Source organism: Triplophysa dalaica, chromosome 23, assembly GCF_015846415.1.
Source record: "Triplophysa dalaica isolate WHDGS20190420 chromosome 23, ASM1584641v1, whole genome shotgun sequence".
NCBI classification, from domain to species: domain Eukaryota; kingdom Metazoa; phylum Chordata; class Actinopteri; order Cypriniformes; family Nemacheilidae; genus Triplophysa; species Triplophysa dalaica.
In genome coordinates, this window is record NC_079564.1 from 8,695,239 (window position 1) to 8,710,672 (window position 15,434).

The 15,434-nt window shown below is 38.7% G+C and overlaps 1 protein-coding gene across 3 annotated transcripts in view; it reads right to left on the minus strand.

The window, feature by feature from the left end:
* Window positions 1–3,686: 3,686 nt before the first annotated feature.
* Window positions 3,687–15,434, minus strand: part of stau2 (staufen double-stranded RNA binding protein 2) — an 80,380-nt gene continuing 68,632 nt past the window's right edge. Inside the window, exons 14-15 of one of the 3 annotated variants that reach the window (XM_056738625.1) lie at window positions 6,725–6,790; window positions 3,687–4,852 (exon numbers count right to left, since the gene is read on the minus strand). In XM_056738625.1, the coding sequence (XP_056594603.1) occupies window positions 4,808–4,852; window positions 6,725–6,790 (111 nt within the window). In that variant the 3' untranslated portion in view covers window positions 3,687–4,807. Of the gene's footprint in view, window positions 4,853–6,683; window positions 6,791–15,434 lie in introns of all 3 variants that reach the window. The other 2 variants (XM_056738623.1, XM_056738622.1) reach the window with 2 other exon arrangements.

The following is a 15,434-nucleotide window of genomic DNA, read 5'->3' on the forward strand; positions in this document are numbered from 1 at the left end:
CAAGGCAGATTTCATCACAGCTATTGCAAAACATTCTGGTCTTTCTATTTTAGCACTTACTGAAACCTGGATCAAACCCGAGGACACTGCCACACCGGCTGCACTCTCCAATAATTGCACTTTCTCCCACAGCCCACGCATATCAGGGAGGGGCGGAGGAACCGGTCTACTTATTCCTAACAACTGGAAATTTAAACAGCTTGCACCCTCATGCAACAACACCGCCTTTGAGTTTCATGCTGTCACTGTCATATACCCTGTTAAAACACATGTTGTAGTTATATATCGTCCCCCAGGGCACCTTGGACTCTTCTTGGAGGAATTGGACACACTTCTGTCATCATTCCCCGAGGATGGTACTCCTCTGGTGGTACTTGGAGACTTCAACATCCACCTGGAAAAACCACAGGCTGCTGACTTCAACAACCTGACTGCATCGTTTGACCTCAAGCGAGTCCCCACTTCAGCAACCCATAAATCTGGTAATCAACTTGATCTCATCTACACACGCTATTGCTTCACCCATCACTCCCAGGTAACCCCACTGCACACGTCAGATCATTTCCTCATAACCCTTGATCTCGACTTAACTTCTCCAGACACTACAAATGATTCCCCACTGGTCACATTCCGACGCAACCTACGATCACTCTCTCCTTCCCGCTTATCCTCTGCAGTCTCTGCTACTCTCCCACCCGCTAAACAGTTCTCTCTCCTTGATGCTAACACTGCCACCAACACCCTTTGCTCCACACTAACCTCCTGCTTAGACATCTTATGCCCTCTTAGATCTAGACCATCTCGTGCATCTCCTTCTGCCCCCTGGTTATCTGAAGTTCTCCGTGAGCATCGCGCATCTCTCAGGTCTGCTGAGAGAAAGTGGCGCAAATCAAAAGAACCCACTGACCTCTCTCTCTACCAGTCTATTCTCTCTTCCTTCTCTGCGGATGTCTCCTCTGCGAAAACCCAATACTACCACACTAAAATCAACAACTCTCCTGACCCTCGTACTCTCTTTAAAACCTTTTCTGCTCTCCTCTGCCCGCCTTCCCCCTCACCTCCATCGGACTTAACAGCTGACGATTTCGCATCGTTCTTTTTAAAGAAAACGAGCACCATCAGCAATCAATTCTCTGCGCCACCGCCTCTTGACCACAGTCAATCCCCTGACACATGCTTGTTCCCCTCGTTCTCTCTCCTATCTGAAGAGGAAGTTTCCAAGGTAATTTCTTCCAAACACCCGACTACCTGCCCTCTAGATCCCATCCCCACACATCTCCTCCAGGCCATCTCTCCATCGGTTGTTCCCTCTCTGACTCACATTATCAACTCGTCTCTCACCACTGGCACATTTCCTACACTCTTCAAAGAGGCCCGTATTACCCCACTACTAAAGAAGCCTACTCTTAATCCTGCACTGTTAGAAAACTATAGACCGGTATCCCTACTCCCCTTCGCTGCTAAAACTCTAGAACGTGTTGTTTGTAACCAGCTCTCATCTTTCCTCTCCCAGAACAACCTCCTGGACAGCAACCAGTCTGGGTTCAAGAGCGGTCATTCCACTGAGACTGCGCTGCTCTCTGTTATTGAAGCCCTGAGACTGGAAAGAGCCTCCTCTAACTCATCTGTTCTTATCCTACTGGATCTATCTGCCGCCTTTGACACCGTTAACCATCACATCCTCCTGTCCACCCTCAAGGCGATGGGGGTCTCTGGAATGGTGCTACAATGGTTCAGGTCTTACCTCTCGGGTAGGTCCTTTAGAGTATCTTGGAGAGGTGAGGTGTCGGAGTCACATCATCTCGACACAGGTGTGCCTCAGGGCTCAGTGCTTGGTCCGTTGCTATTCTCTGTATACACGACATCCCTTGGCTCTGTCATTAGGAAACATGGCTTTTCCTATCACTGCTATGCGGATGATACACAACTCTACATGTCTTTTCGCCCTGACGATCCGACTGTCTCTGCACGCATCTCAGCTTGCCTAGCCGACATCTCGCTCTGGATGAACGCCCATCACCTGCAGCTGAACCTTCCAAAAACAGAACTGCTTGTAATCCCGGCTGACACGAAGACTCATCACAACCTTTCCATTCAACTGGGCTCATCAACCATCACACCTTCCAGAAAAGCAAGAAACCTGGGAGTGGTAATCGATGATCAGCTCAACTTCACAGATCAAGTTGCCAACACCGCCCGGTCCTGTAGATTCATCCTCTACAATATCAGAAAAATTAGACCCTTCCTATCAGAGCATGCTACACAGATCCTTGTCCAGGCTCTTGTCCTGGCCAGACTGGACTACTGCAATGCACTACTGGGAGGACTTCCAGCTTGCACAAACAAACCTCTACAGATGATCCAGAATGCTGCGGCAAGAGTTATCTTTAATGAACCAAAGAGAGCACACGTCACTCCTCTACTCATTAAGCTACATTGGCTTCCCGTAGTCGCTCGCATCAAATTCAAGACTCTGCTCCTGGCCTACAAGACCACTACTGGTTCGGCACCACCTTATCTTAAATCGCTAATGCAGACATATGTACCCACCAGATCCCTACGCTCTGCAAACGAACGACGTCTTGTGGTGCCATCCCATAAAGGTAAAAAATCTCTCTCGCGCACCTTCTCCGGATCTGTTCCACCTATGTGGAATGATCTGCCCGCTGCTACAAGATCTGCAGATTCTGTAGCCATCTTTAAGAAACGCCTGAAAACACATCTCTTCCGCCAACATCTGACTGATCTGTTCTGACTCTTTTCTTCTCCACTCTTTTCTTCTCTACTCTTTTTCTTCTCTACTCAACTAAAAAAAAAAAAAAAAAAAAAAAAAAAAAAATGTATGAATGAGTGAATGGTTACGTATACTGTGTTAGGCTATATGAGACTAGTCTTCATTTTAATTGCACTTATGCTTTTGTTGTACTTATGCTGTCCTAATTGCTTCCATTACCTACCCCACTTGTAAGTCGCTTTGGATAAAAGCGTCTGCTAAATGACTAAATGTAATGTAATGTAATGCAACACGAATTCCATGTAAGGAGACCCGCTGTGAATGTAAATAGAAATAGCTCATTTTAGGGGAATGAAAACATAACACTTCATTATGTATATTATATTGCATTTCTATCAATAGATCCTCATTAATCTTCCACATTGCATTGAGATGATATGTTTCACAGATTAAGTACAAAAGCTCCGATTTCCTTGTTTCCATTGAACAACACAAGACGTTTTTTTAAACACTCTCAAATCATGCTGGGATAACATGGATTTCTTAATTTTGTGTCGCTTTTAAGTATGTTTTCATTACACCAAAAGTGGAATATACCAAATGCAAAAATATTCGGATAGTTGACAAAAAAAGCGTAAATGTGTCGTTTGGTGTGACGGCAAAAATGTAGAAAAACTGAAAACGAAGATAAATCTATTATAAATATAAATCTTAATAATTCAAAATAATATATCATTAATTTGGGGACGCAATTTTTGCTTAATCACACCATAGGACGCAACAGTATATTTGTCAACTACCCATTTTAAAATGTACATTAAAATTTAACATTTTTCTTTAACATTACTTTGCTATAATACTTTGCAACAAAATCTATTGAAAAATGCAAAAGATTTTGACTGTTTGACTCACTGAATACAAACAAACACATGAAAAAGACAAGACACCAAAATTTCAACACGAACTGATGTGATTTTACTGCATTTTAAGTAACTCACATGTCTGTTATTACACTGTATGTATTCAGGGAGAAAATGCTCTTCCAACAAGTTACCTTTGACAGTTTAAAAAAACTGTTCTTTAGTTCGACAACTTAATCGTTTTAAAAAGAGAGTCTGTCAGTTAATACCAGCCTCTCTTTTTGAAGAACTCCAGAATGCAGCTTTTCAAAGCACTCAGTTTATGCATCGAGTCAATACAACAAACAACATGGGTGTAGATGTGCTGGACAAAACTGAAGAGAGAAGAAAACTGTTTTGAATCTGTATATTACCTTTTCAAATCTGTAATATATCTCTACTCTCGAGGAATGTTATAAAAGGCATGTGGGTCGCCTCAGATAAGCTGCATCACCAATGCTTTACCTCTAGCGTCAGTTTTATCCATTGGTTCACACTCGTACTATGTTTTTCTTTTCCTCTGCGTATAATAATCTACATATACATCCATAGAGTTAGATGAATGCTTTATGTCAGCATATACGGTAAGCTGGATGACTATATATGAAGACAACAACTACGACTTCACAGCACTGGCATTGGTTAATCCTTAAATACTCAAGCATTGTTATTCATAGAGAAGTAAAAAGGAAAATGAAATAACCTCCCACCCCAAAATAACATACACAACTTTGTTTTCCCCAATAATGTTTTGTTTGCATTAATAGCATGATATACGCCTGTTTTAATCCATATGACTAAGAGACAAAGGTGAACGTAATATTCAAACATCTATCAAATGGGGAAATTCGACATAATCACTTAAATTTCCCTTCATTTTTAAACATTACCATGCATTACATTTTTATCATTTTTTTACGTTTGCTTGCTTTTTAATGAACTCTATAGTAAATAAATGTTGTGTTAAGATAGTGTTGTCTTCACATAGACTCAAAGAATGCATTTTTCTTCATTTTTTTGTTGTCATTGGACACATCCACCATATTGCATGTTGAAACGTGTAGAAGGATGCAGCGGCGGTCGCGGGGGCTTTCGAGGGGAGGGGCGTATGGGCGGGGTCAGCTCCTAGACGACGGCCTTTGAATCCTTGCAGTCCTGAGCGGTGGTGCCTGAGTTAGTCGGTTTGCTGTCCGTCCTCTCGGCCAGACGTTTTGTTTGTCTGCAAAACGACCAGGCGGGAATAAATATCATATAGGACTAATCTGCAAATATAAACTAATGAAATAGAAAACAAAAAATGTATAGAGGGCAATTCTCGCAATTAACAAACCATTAACTATGACTTTTTCCCCAATTAATTATTAATTTGTTGCTTATTAATAGTTAGTATGGTATTTATTAAGTTAAAGGATTGGGTAGGATCAGGGATGTAATTAGGGATGTAGGGATGCTTTATAAGTACTAATAAATAGCCAATATGCCAATAATAGGCATGCTAATAACAACTAGTTAATAGTGAGAAATGCAGTTCAAAATTCAAAAACACATTATCCTAAAATTTTATACAAAACAAAAATGAAGATTTTAGATATTAATGTAATATATTTATTATTACTAATGATCCGAGTAAACAATCAGTGTACAAGCAATAAAGTACATGACGTGGTTGTCGATCATCTTAGCGTATTAAAGGTATAGTTCACCCAAAAAGATTTTCTGTCATCATATATTCACCATCACAATGTTTAAAACCTTGTGAAACACAAAAGAAGATATGTGGAGAAATGTCTCTGTGGTCCATATAATGGAAGTCAATGTGGTTTGCTTATAAACATTCTTGAAAGTATCTTCTCTTCTCTGCAGAAGAAAGAAAGCCATACATGTTTGCAATGACATGAGAGTTAATAAATGATGAACTTTCATTTTGGCGTGAATTATTCCTTTAATACATACATGTAACGGTTCACACAATCAGAATTCAGAGTCTTGGACAGTACAATTTGAAATCTATGACAACACAAATAAATAAAAAACAAGTGCTCTTGAGTCTTAATAATTCTTACGGATATAGTTCCTCTTATCAGCCCTTTTCAGCGCAGCCTAGAAAGGCTGTTGAAACGTGCAGATTTCCCGCTTTGCTTTGTGCTGTACTCAAAGAGCTAAAGCCACTGTAAATAAACATCTCTTTAACCTTTTCCAACGGCACACCTCCTATGAAAATATTCTTGAATGGGTTGGTATGATTTCCGCTTTGGCGTGTCTATCATTTCCATTCTCCTATTTCATTCTCCAGCACCCTACTCATCACGGATATGACAGATTCATATTTCCCACAGCAACCCCTCTGATTAGAGGTGGATAAAGATCATGCAAAGGGTTCTGTCGTGGACATTCTGAGGGGACCACTTAGGGAAAATTCCCATCTGTTTGTGTGTTTCAAGTGATAAGCTCAGTGGACGTACGGGACGTGTGCATAGTGAAATGAGTGGACAGGTTTCAGACATTGACATTTAAAGGACAAATGTGTTGACATACGTCCTTTTGAAACAGGAAGTGGGGGAGATTTTAAAGGGCTTGTCTTTAAGTAGGCGATCGCTTTTACTACAAAAAGGATCAAGTCATCGAGACTTCCCCGTAGACTATACATTTAAAAGTAAATACAGATGATACAGACGTGAAGCCTTCATCATTTCTTTCAGCGTTTCCTTTATAGAATAACTAACACCTGATAACAACTGCTGGTCTATGCACAAATCGAGGCAATATATTGGTTTAACGTGAGCTAATTCTGAGAGCGGCAACACATGGCAAGCATTTCAAGACATGACAGTTTGTAAATATTTAAAAGGAAAGAAGCATAAATCATGTCCACTTCGTGAAATCATCCCGAGGATCTCGTAACAGTTTACACTGCCTCCGAACACTTCTGTCATTTATATAACACGTCATGGAGACATAACAGATTTCTCATCATCTGGGAGTCATTTGCATATGCCATTGGTTCTAAAATGGAGGTGTTAGGTGCGGACGGGTGGGGTGCATGTACTTACAGCTCTGTCTGAACATACATGTCACATGATCCATTTTCTACCTTGATTGGTCCGTCCACTGGGTCCAGTCCTTGTTCTGACAGCTGTTTCAAGGCACTAAGGGCTGCCTGTGTGAGGTAAGGAAACAGATGGCTTTGAGCGAAAGAACATAACTCACCTCAGCTGCTTTTTAAATAACACTTACTATCAGAAACCCGAGACTGACAGGACGTGTTCTGCTCTTTTCTGTTTTGTTTGGCTCCCATCAGGTCTCTGTTTATCTAACGTTTATCTAACGTTATTAGGTCAGCGTTTTCAGGCGTGCATTTCCTACAGCCGGCGCGCTGGATATACATCGCCCCTCGGCCACGTTATGGGTGGATATGCAAAAAATTAGCAATAAATCAACCGCGTGGACAAAGTGCGCTGAAATAATAACTGATAAATCAGGTGTAACTGATATGCTGTTTTCCTATGAAAAGTCATTGAGTCTATTCAGTTGTTTGAGACTTTAGACATTAGAAAAAAAATCCATTCTTGAGATAAGATGATAAAACAGTTTATCCCGCCATTACAAAATCTTACCTAGAACACATAAATGATCTAAACAGGAATGTTCTATTGAATTTTATATTTTCGAAATGATGATGTTCTATTATCAGTCACGTTCTCTTAACAAATTAATGTTCCTCTTTTTTTGTAAAAAATAGATGTAGGTAATTATTATTTTTTTTAATCATTTTGAGGTGAAAAATGGCAACATTTCAATATCGCTGCTGTTCTTCTGAAACCTCGTATCTCCCGATTTCACAATTTTTATTTTGAGCCATAAATCATTATCATTAGTCACCCTAAAATATCAAATTGTCAAATATCTAATTAATAATTTTTTTTTAAAGTGCTTGTCAACTTCTACAATTTAGCATTAAATCATTTAAAATGTTAGTGTTTTTTGAAAAACAGCACATTTGGACATACGAGGTTACGAAAGGACAGCATTGAAATGCACAAAAACATACGTAACTCTGCTGTGTAACTATTACATAATATATATATATAGAGAGAGAGATTCAAGTTCCAGTCTAATCCTGTCATCGTTTACTCCAACTTTTCTTGAAAAACAAAACAGGCCATAAATGTCATTTTTATATTTAAAGCCTGCAGTCAGAGATTATAGACAGACGCAGCTCCTTATGACCATGCATTCTTAATTCTGACAGAACATGATAGTAGACATGTCGACTCCTGCTCTCTGTCTCGCTTTCTAAATCCCTTTCAGCAACTCCAAATCAAGTTACTTTGACTGAAAGTTTTGGCTCATGAGAGATGGAAAGAGAAATCGAGCACTGGTGAAGAGAGTTTGCTGTGGAGGGGTTCAGGGGAGACCCTCACAGTGACAGCAGTGGGTTGAGAATTGGCAGATGCACCTGGTTGTCGGGGCTGATGCTCACTACAGCATCCTGCCAATGAGCACCAGATGTTCAACATGGGATGCAGGAACCATGACATATTTCTCACAGTTGACAGCTTATTCCCACTGAACCAACCACCCCCAGACCCAAAAACACACTCATTCACACACACACAGATGTGTGTGCATTCCTCGCCCTGATTAATCAGTATTTGGCTGGATCAAATAACATCAGCTTCTTCTGTATGTGTGTGTGTGTGTGTGTATTAAATGTTACCTATCACATGACCGCAATCACAGATCTATCACGGTACCTCACAAGTGATTGGAGAGCCATCAAATTTACATATCACATGATCACAATCACACATCAATCATGTCTAATTCTATAATGGCATACAAAGTAAGTTCCAGGTATTTGGCCACTTAATCCACACTTAAGTGTATGAAACAATTACATTTTTACAATAACATTTGGTAAACAGTACTAAAATTATTATTTTTTTTATAAATTTTTGTTATTTCATTCAGTGACGGTCAGTAAAAGTTGAGCCTGACTTAAAGGGACACTCGACCCCAAAACAAAAGTCATCATTTTTTCATTTATATGTCGATCGAAACCATTTTGGAACACAACGGAAGATATTTTGAGAAATGTCTCGTTGGTTTTGTGTCCAAACAATGGAAGTCAATAGGGACCAATGTTGTTTGATTATCAACATTATTCAAAAATGTCTTTTGCGTTTTGCAGAAGAAAAAACATCACACAGGTTTGAAATGACATGAGGGTGAGTAAATGATGAAAGAATGTTTATTTTGAATATTTTGAATCCTTTTAGGACACTAAACTCACTAAAACGAGCCTACAGGTTTTTTCTAGCCCCTTTGCTGTATATAAAGAGTTAATTTTCAAAAACAGATAACTGTGTTTTTATTCATTTCGCAAATCATGTTTTTATTGTGTTGTATAGTGTTATTTAGCTGTATTTTTTTTAGTTATTATTACTTAATTAAACACTAAGAATTAAAAAAACATGATTATTGAAAACTGAAAAACTAATATGAGGATAAGTATACAGGCCAAAGTAAAGGATATTACTGTGGTACATTACACTGAGGCACATTAGCACATTTGTACCAAAGTCTTCCATCTAATCTTCCATCTGAAGGGATGACAGTCAGACAACTGCAAATAGTGAAGAGTGACATCATTCTGCTGGTCAATGCCTACACGTTGAACTGACATGCAGACACGCTACACCACAAATAATCGTCCATTTAATGAGCACTCTGAGGTTTTTATGTGTGGAATGCATTATCAAGTTGTGAAATCTCTGGAAAAATGAGCTCTTATCTATAATGGAACATATTGTACGGCTTATACCCTGGCAGAGTATGCATGTAAATTCCCAGGGACGTTTGGACTGGTTATAAATCAGGTTTAAATTAAATTTGTTGTGGTGATTGATGACAAGCGTGTGCAAGGCACAATAAGGAGCACATTTTTCAGCCAGGAAATTGTTGAAAATTCCAAACGATAATTGAAAGGTTTTTTTGACTTTCTCTGGTAATGTACAGTTCTCAGGACTGCAATGAAAGACGCCGCAGCGAAATGACTTCCTGAATGCAGTATAAATCATCCATTAGCAAACTTAATGCTCTGCTCGTTGACTTCAACATGCATTTAATTTACTTCATGGAACATATGCAGGTTCCTTATGGTCAGGTCGTTTAGCCTCGTAGAATCACTACTTAATTTCATTTATCCGATAACAACCACATGCATCATAGAAATTTGGTCGTTATAGTTTGCTTCCCATCGAGAAGAAATGTCATTTCCATCACATTTCAAATCTACATTTGTTCTGTGGTCAAATGGATGTGACAGAAATGACTTTGGGAATAAAAGAGCCAAATCCTTGGTGATGTGTGTATCCAAAATACAAAAATAGACTTACAAGTGAAGAAACAACTTTGCATGTTATAAAAAGGAATAATGGAAGAGAGCATGGTGCTTACAATACAAATTTACAGATGTATGGTTGGGTATGTTTTCAAGTCACTAGGAATAAAAGTGTCTTATATGGAAGAATATAAAAATACAAAAGTATATATATATATATATATATAGATATATATACATGGAAAAACTAATAATGTAACAAGTAAAAAAATTTAAACATGCTCTAACATTTGGGCAATTCTAAAGTTGCGGATGTGACATTTTAAGTCAAAACTTAAACTATAAATTCTCAGACAATGTATTTATTACCAATATATTTAAATCATCTGTTTATATTTTACTGAACCCTTGTTGATAGAGTATAAACATCAAAAAATGTCAGTCTATGAAAAAAAACTCTATTTAAAAAAAGGGAAATAAACATGTGTTATGGATGTGACAAAAAAGGACACAGTTTTTGGAAGACGATAAACTCTGTAGGATTTCTGTAAAATAAATAAATGCACAATCCTGAAGCAATACTACCCAATGAATGGAGAAGTGATGCCTCTTTATAGAACATAAAATAGTTACTTTATATTCATTTTCATGTGTACATTTATGAGGAATATGTAGCGTTATGGATGTGACAATCCTGAAAATGGCACTTACCTGCAAAAAAACAAATGCTTTTCAAATTTGAAGAGAGATCTCACATGGGTATTTGAACCACCAAATGTTAATAATCTGTGCTGTTACCATCGTAAAAAACGCTGGTAAAAACGTCATTTTTTCATGGTAAGGTTGACATTTTCACGGAATTGCCCAGAGAACATACTTGGTATGATTTCTATGAATTAAAACGTGCAAACTAGAAGAAACATTACCAAACAAATGGTGAAGAGATGGCTATTTATAGAAAATAAAATAGTTATCATATTTCAATTTCCGTGTGCCCATTTAGGAGGAATATGGACCATTATGGATGTGACAATACACTTATCTGACGATCCACAAAAAGGGCTTTCAAAACTTTAAGAGACTTTACATGGGTATCTAAACCAAATATTGACATCTGACCTCACTACAGTGAAAACCTTTGATAAAAACTTGATTTTTGATCTTAAGGATGACATTTACAAGAAATTGCACAAATACCAAGTTACATCTTAAGCATGCATGCAGATCTATAAATAAGGTCTGAGACATCGGCGTGCAGCTTGTGCTCTTGATGAATCTGATGCAGATGCGTCTACGTTACAAAGCCTATAATTCATCCCCTCCTGTGGCCAATAAATTGCAATCACAAGAGCGATTACCGGTGTTGTGCGTGTACGCCATTACAGTCTTTGAGTAAATAAGCAGCATACATCTGCTTTTGCGCTACAATGAATCAGCCGCAGGCGACGTGCTGGCGATAAACGCCCGGCGGCCCATCACCAAACAGCAGATATACCCGACTATCTATTGTAACAGCAGTCAATTACATCATTATTTTTCTATTGAGATAGAGCGAGCCCATCAAAGCAAGATGTGCTGATATCAACAGAGGTGAAATATGTTTAGTCTACACTCCTGACCTGGAAGTGCTCAATCTCTGTCGCGGAGAACATCAGATGAGAAGAGGACCCTGGATGAGACCTCCCCTCCCACACTTTAGATAATACGCCACCGCTCGACGCGAGCTAAATTGATAAATCTGGACGAGAGCTACTTTGCGCCTGACATTCATCAGCTCTCTGCTGGATTCAAACGAAAGAGGAAAAATGAATGTGGAATGTGTCAAGGCTAAATATCTCCGCGCGGGCTAAAAAGCAGAGGAGAAAGATGGACGGACGATTTTGTCAAAGGACAGTGAGGAGTCATTTTTCTAAGCTCTTTAATGGTTTGCCTGATTGCATTTTCATTTCCTTGACTGCCTTGGCTAAACAGTGGCTCTTTCCCCAAGAGACGGGCTCCATGCCTCCGAGACCAATTTGCGGACCTGGAGGGGGTTGATGGATCGACAGGCCAAGCACCTCCATCGACCTGGCTCTCACAGGGGGGGCATCCAACAAGGATAACATGGAAGCCTCCGAGCTGAAGTGGAGGGGAACTGACAGCCTATCACTTACGGAGAGCAGATAGAAGGCTTTAACTAACACTCTCCTTTTAGTGGGTCCCTGTAGAAACATTGAGGGGCAATTCACAAAGAATGAATTGCGCCCACTGAATTTATTTGCATGCGCTATCTGCTGTGTTTGGCAGCTGACTCGATAGGAGTTAAGCAAATCATTTATTAGGGCCGAATGTAATATGAATGGCACAATTTCAGTCTATGATAAATAAACTTTGGTTTAACATATGTAATAATACCAGTGTGGTAAAGGGATTGTTCAGCCCAAAATAAAAATTCTGTATTCATTTATTCACTCTGATGTCACTTCAAAATCGTTTGTGACTCTTTCTTCTATGAATCACAAAAGAAGATATTTTGAGAAATGTCCATGTGGGTTTATGTCCATACACGGGAAGTCAAAGGAATCCAGTGTTGAATGGTTACCAACATTCTCCAAAATATCCTCTTTTGTGTTCTCAAAAAGAAATAAAAGTAATTCCTGTTTAAAATGACAAGAGAGCGAGTAAATGAACAGCATTTTCACTGAACTGTGAACTGTCCCTTTAAATGTGTCAGAAAAAATTGAGCTGATGTTTGAAAATCTGACACATTATATGATTTATGTTTATGATCATTTTTGGAGCAGCTCCTGATCACCATTCACTTTCATTATATGAAAAATATATATATGTTTATATTTTTAAAATGTATTAAAAGGACATCAAATGGATTTGAAATAACACGAGGGTGAGAATTCACATTTTTGGCTCAACTATTCCTTTAACCGCATATTGTCTTTGATTCTAAGAAGCGAAGGGAAATTATACCATCACTCCTTTATACTGGAAGAAGGAACATTTGGGCGTAGCATCCTACGTTATTAGACCTGATCATTTCTTGTTTTTACTGGGGGGAGATAAAGCTCATCTGGTCAACCGGCGATTTCTTCTCATGGTCCAACACAGCTTCCCACCGAAGCTCAGCCACAGTCCAGTCCAAGAGCATCACCCCCGGCCTCCTGCTGGCCTTTGATCGCCATTTCATCATTTGTTTTTTCTGCCACCTCATCTCTATGAAACATGCTGGTGCAGACACAGGCCATTTAGCCCTCCATTAAGCAGTGACGATGAGGAACCGCACGCCGCGTCTTTGGCAGCACTATAAACAAAAGCACAATCTGAAACGCAATCAAACACTCTGCAGGTGTACACACTTTCTCTCTGCCCCACCCTCCAATACCAGTGGGCTTTCTCCATGAACAGTCCAACAGATGCGTTTCTGAGCCATCCAAAACTCGTGTGAGAAAATGGAAACACAAGTCCTGGTCTTTGTTTTATTTATTACACAACTTCATAGGCTGTTGACATCAAAAGGAACAGAGTAGCTTTCTCATCAAACTGCTAATGCCAGAGGATCAGAAGAATGAAAGTTTATGGAGAGTGAGGCTGTGACGTATCTAATCCTAGACTAAACAAGTCTTGAGCTTGTGAGGAAGGGAAATGGAGAAAAAACGCTGGTTTAGGAATAGGAACAGATCATTAAAAATTGTGCCATTAACTCATTCTCATGTTGTCACAGTGCTGTATGACTTTTTATTCCGTGGAATAAAAATAAAAGAACTGGTTCAAATCTTTCTTTTAAATCAGCCTGAATAATTGAAACTTCTCTTCAAGGAAAACTAGGATGAATGTAGAGATCAATGAATGGCAGTATGACTTCAGAAAACTTGGCATAGAGTATAGTGCACAAGCCTCATGGATTAGTTGTATTTAACCAACAGTAAAAAATGATGTAAAAATACGTAAATTTGGGTAAAAAAGATAAAAAAAATGACGTTAATGACCAAAGATTGACTATTGGTTCTAGTTAATGACTAAAGATTAAAACGAAGTTTAAAAAAGTAATACAAAAATCAAAAAATTGAGTGAATACTAAAAATAAGTAAAGAAAATGTACATAGTTTAAAAAAGAGGTTAATGCCTAGGGATTGAAATTAAGTTTAACAAATAAATAAGAAAATAAAAATGTAACAAAGACTGACAACTGAAATTAAGTAAGAATTATAGTTAAAGACTGAAAATAAAACCTAAAATTGAAGACTGACGACTATAATTGAGTAAAAAAATTTAGCTAAAGACTGGATATTGAAATAAAAAAATTGAAGTAAAAGACTATAAAAAAATATTTAATTTAAAAAAAAATCTAAAATTGAAGTAAATGACTGAAGATTGAAATTAAGTTGAATAAATACATAAATAATTAAACTCAAAGACTGACGACTGCATGTAAAAAAAAACAGACGTTAACAACTAAAGACTGAAATTGGAGGCTGAAATTGTGCAGGCTACTGTATGATACAACAGAGTAACAAAACAAAAGCGTAAAGTACACTGTGAATAAACACTACAGTTTGAAAGATCTGCTGTATGGCTGCAGGTTATTGTTCAGTGGTAAAGTTGTTGTTCTCGTTTTTTAAAGGGGCCTATAAATCAACGCTGCCACTGCCCCTCCGGAGCGGTGCGGTAACGTGAGAGGCCGGTAAAAAGAGAATCTCACAGAAAGTCCACCGTTCACCAAACATCAAAGCTCTGGAGACGACTCACAGTAACATTCCTGTCTCTCGTTTGGAAAGCTGCCGTACTGCACCCGAAGCGCCCGGAGAGGAGAGGCCTACAGCACCTATATTTCACATCCATAAAGTCTGAAACAGGCCGGATATCAGACGAGGAGCAGATGAGAGCCGCTCCAAATGAGCCACTCTGGAAGCAGGACATACCAGAGCCTTCGGCTCAATGAGCTGTGAAATCACACATAAAGAAGAAACCAATAGGAGGGAGATGTGGAATTTCAGCCACTTATCAAATCCAGCTCTCAGACGCTTTCCGACACATCTGAAGAACCTTCAGAGATGTGTACAGACACCATAGAGCTTGATGTAGAAATCATCTTCAGTTCAATTGAAGTTGAAATTTGAATATAAATTCAGGGAATTAAAAATAAAATACAGTGACATTTAAAGAAAACTGTTTTAAACTATACACTACATTTTTCAGCATGATTTATGGCCAAAAAGCTTTCGTGGAAGCCACATATGGAGTAAAAGAAGGACGTGATAAACAGAACACCCACAACGTTTTCTGTCCATGCCCATTTTATGTAACCAACTAAATCTGCAGAATTTCTTTGAATTGCAATCAAGTCGTTTCCTCTTTCTTTCGTCGCAATTTAATTTCAAATTCCAACTCGTGAACTGAATGAAAGCCAAATCTGGAAACAGCCCAACAGAAGAACAAAGAGAGCCTCTCTCTTTCTTTGAGTCTC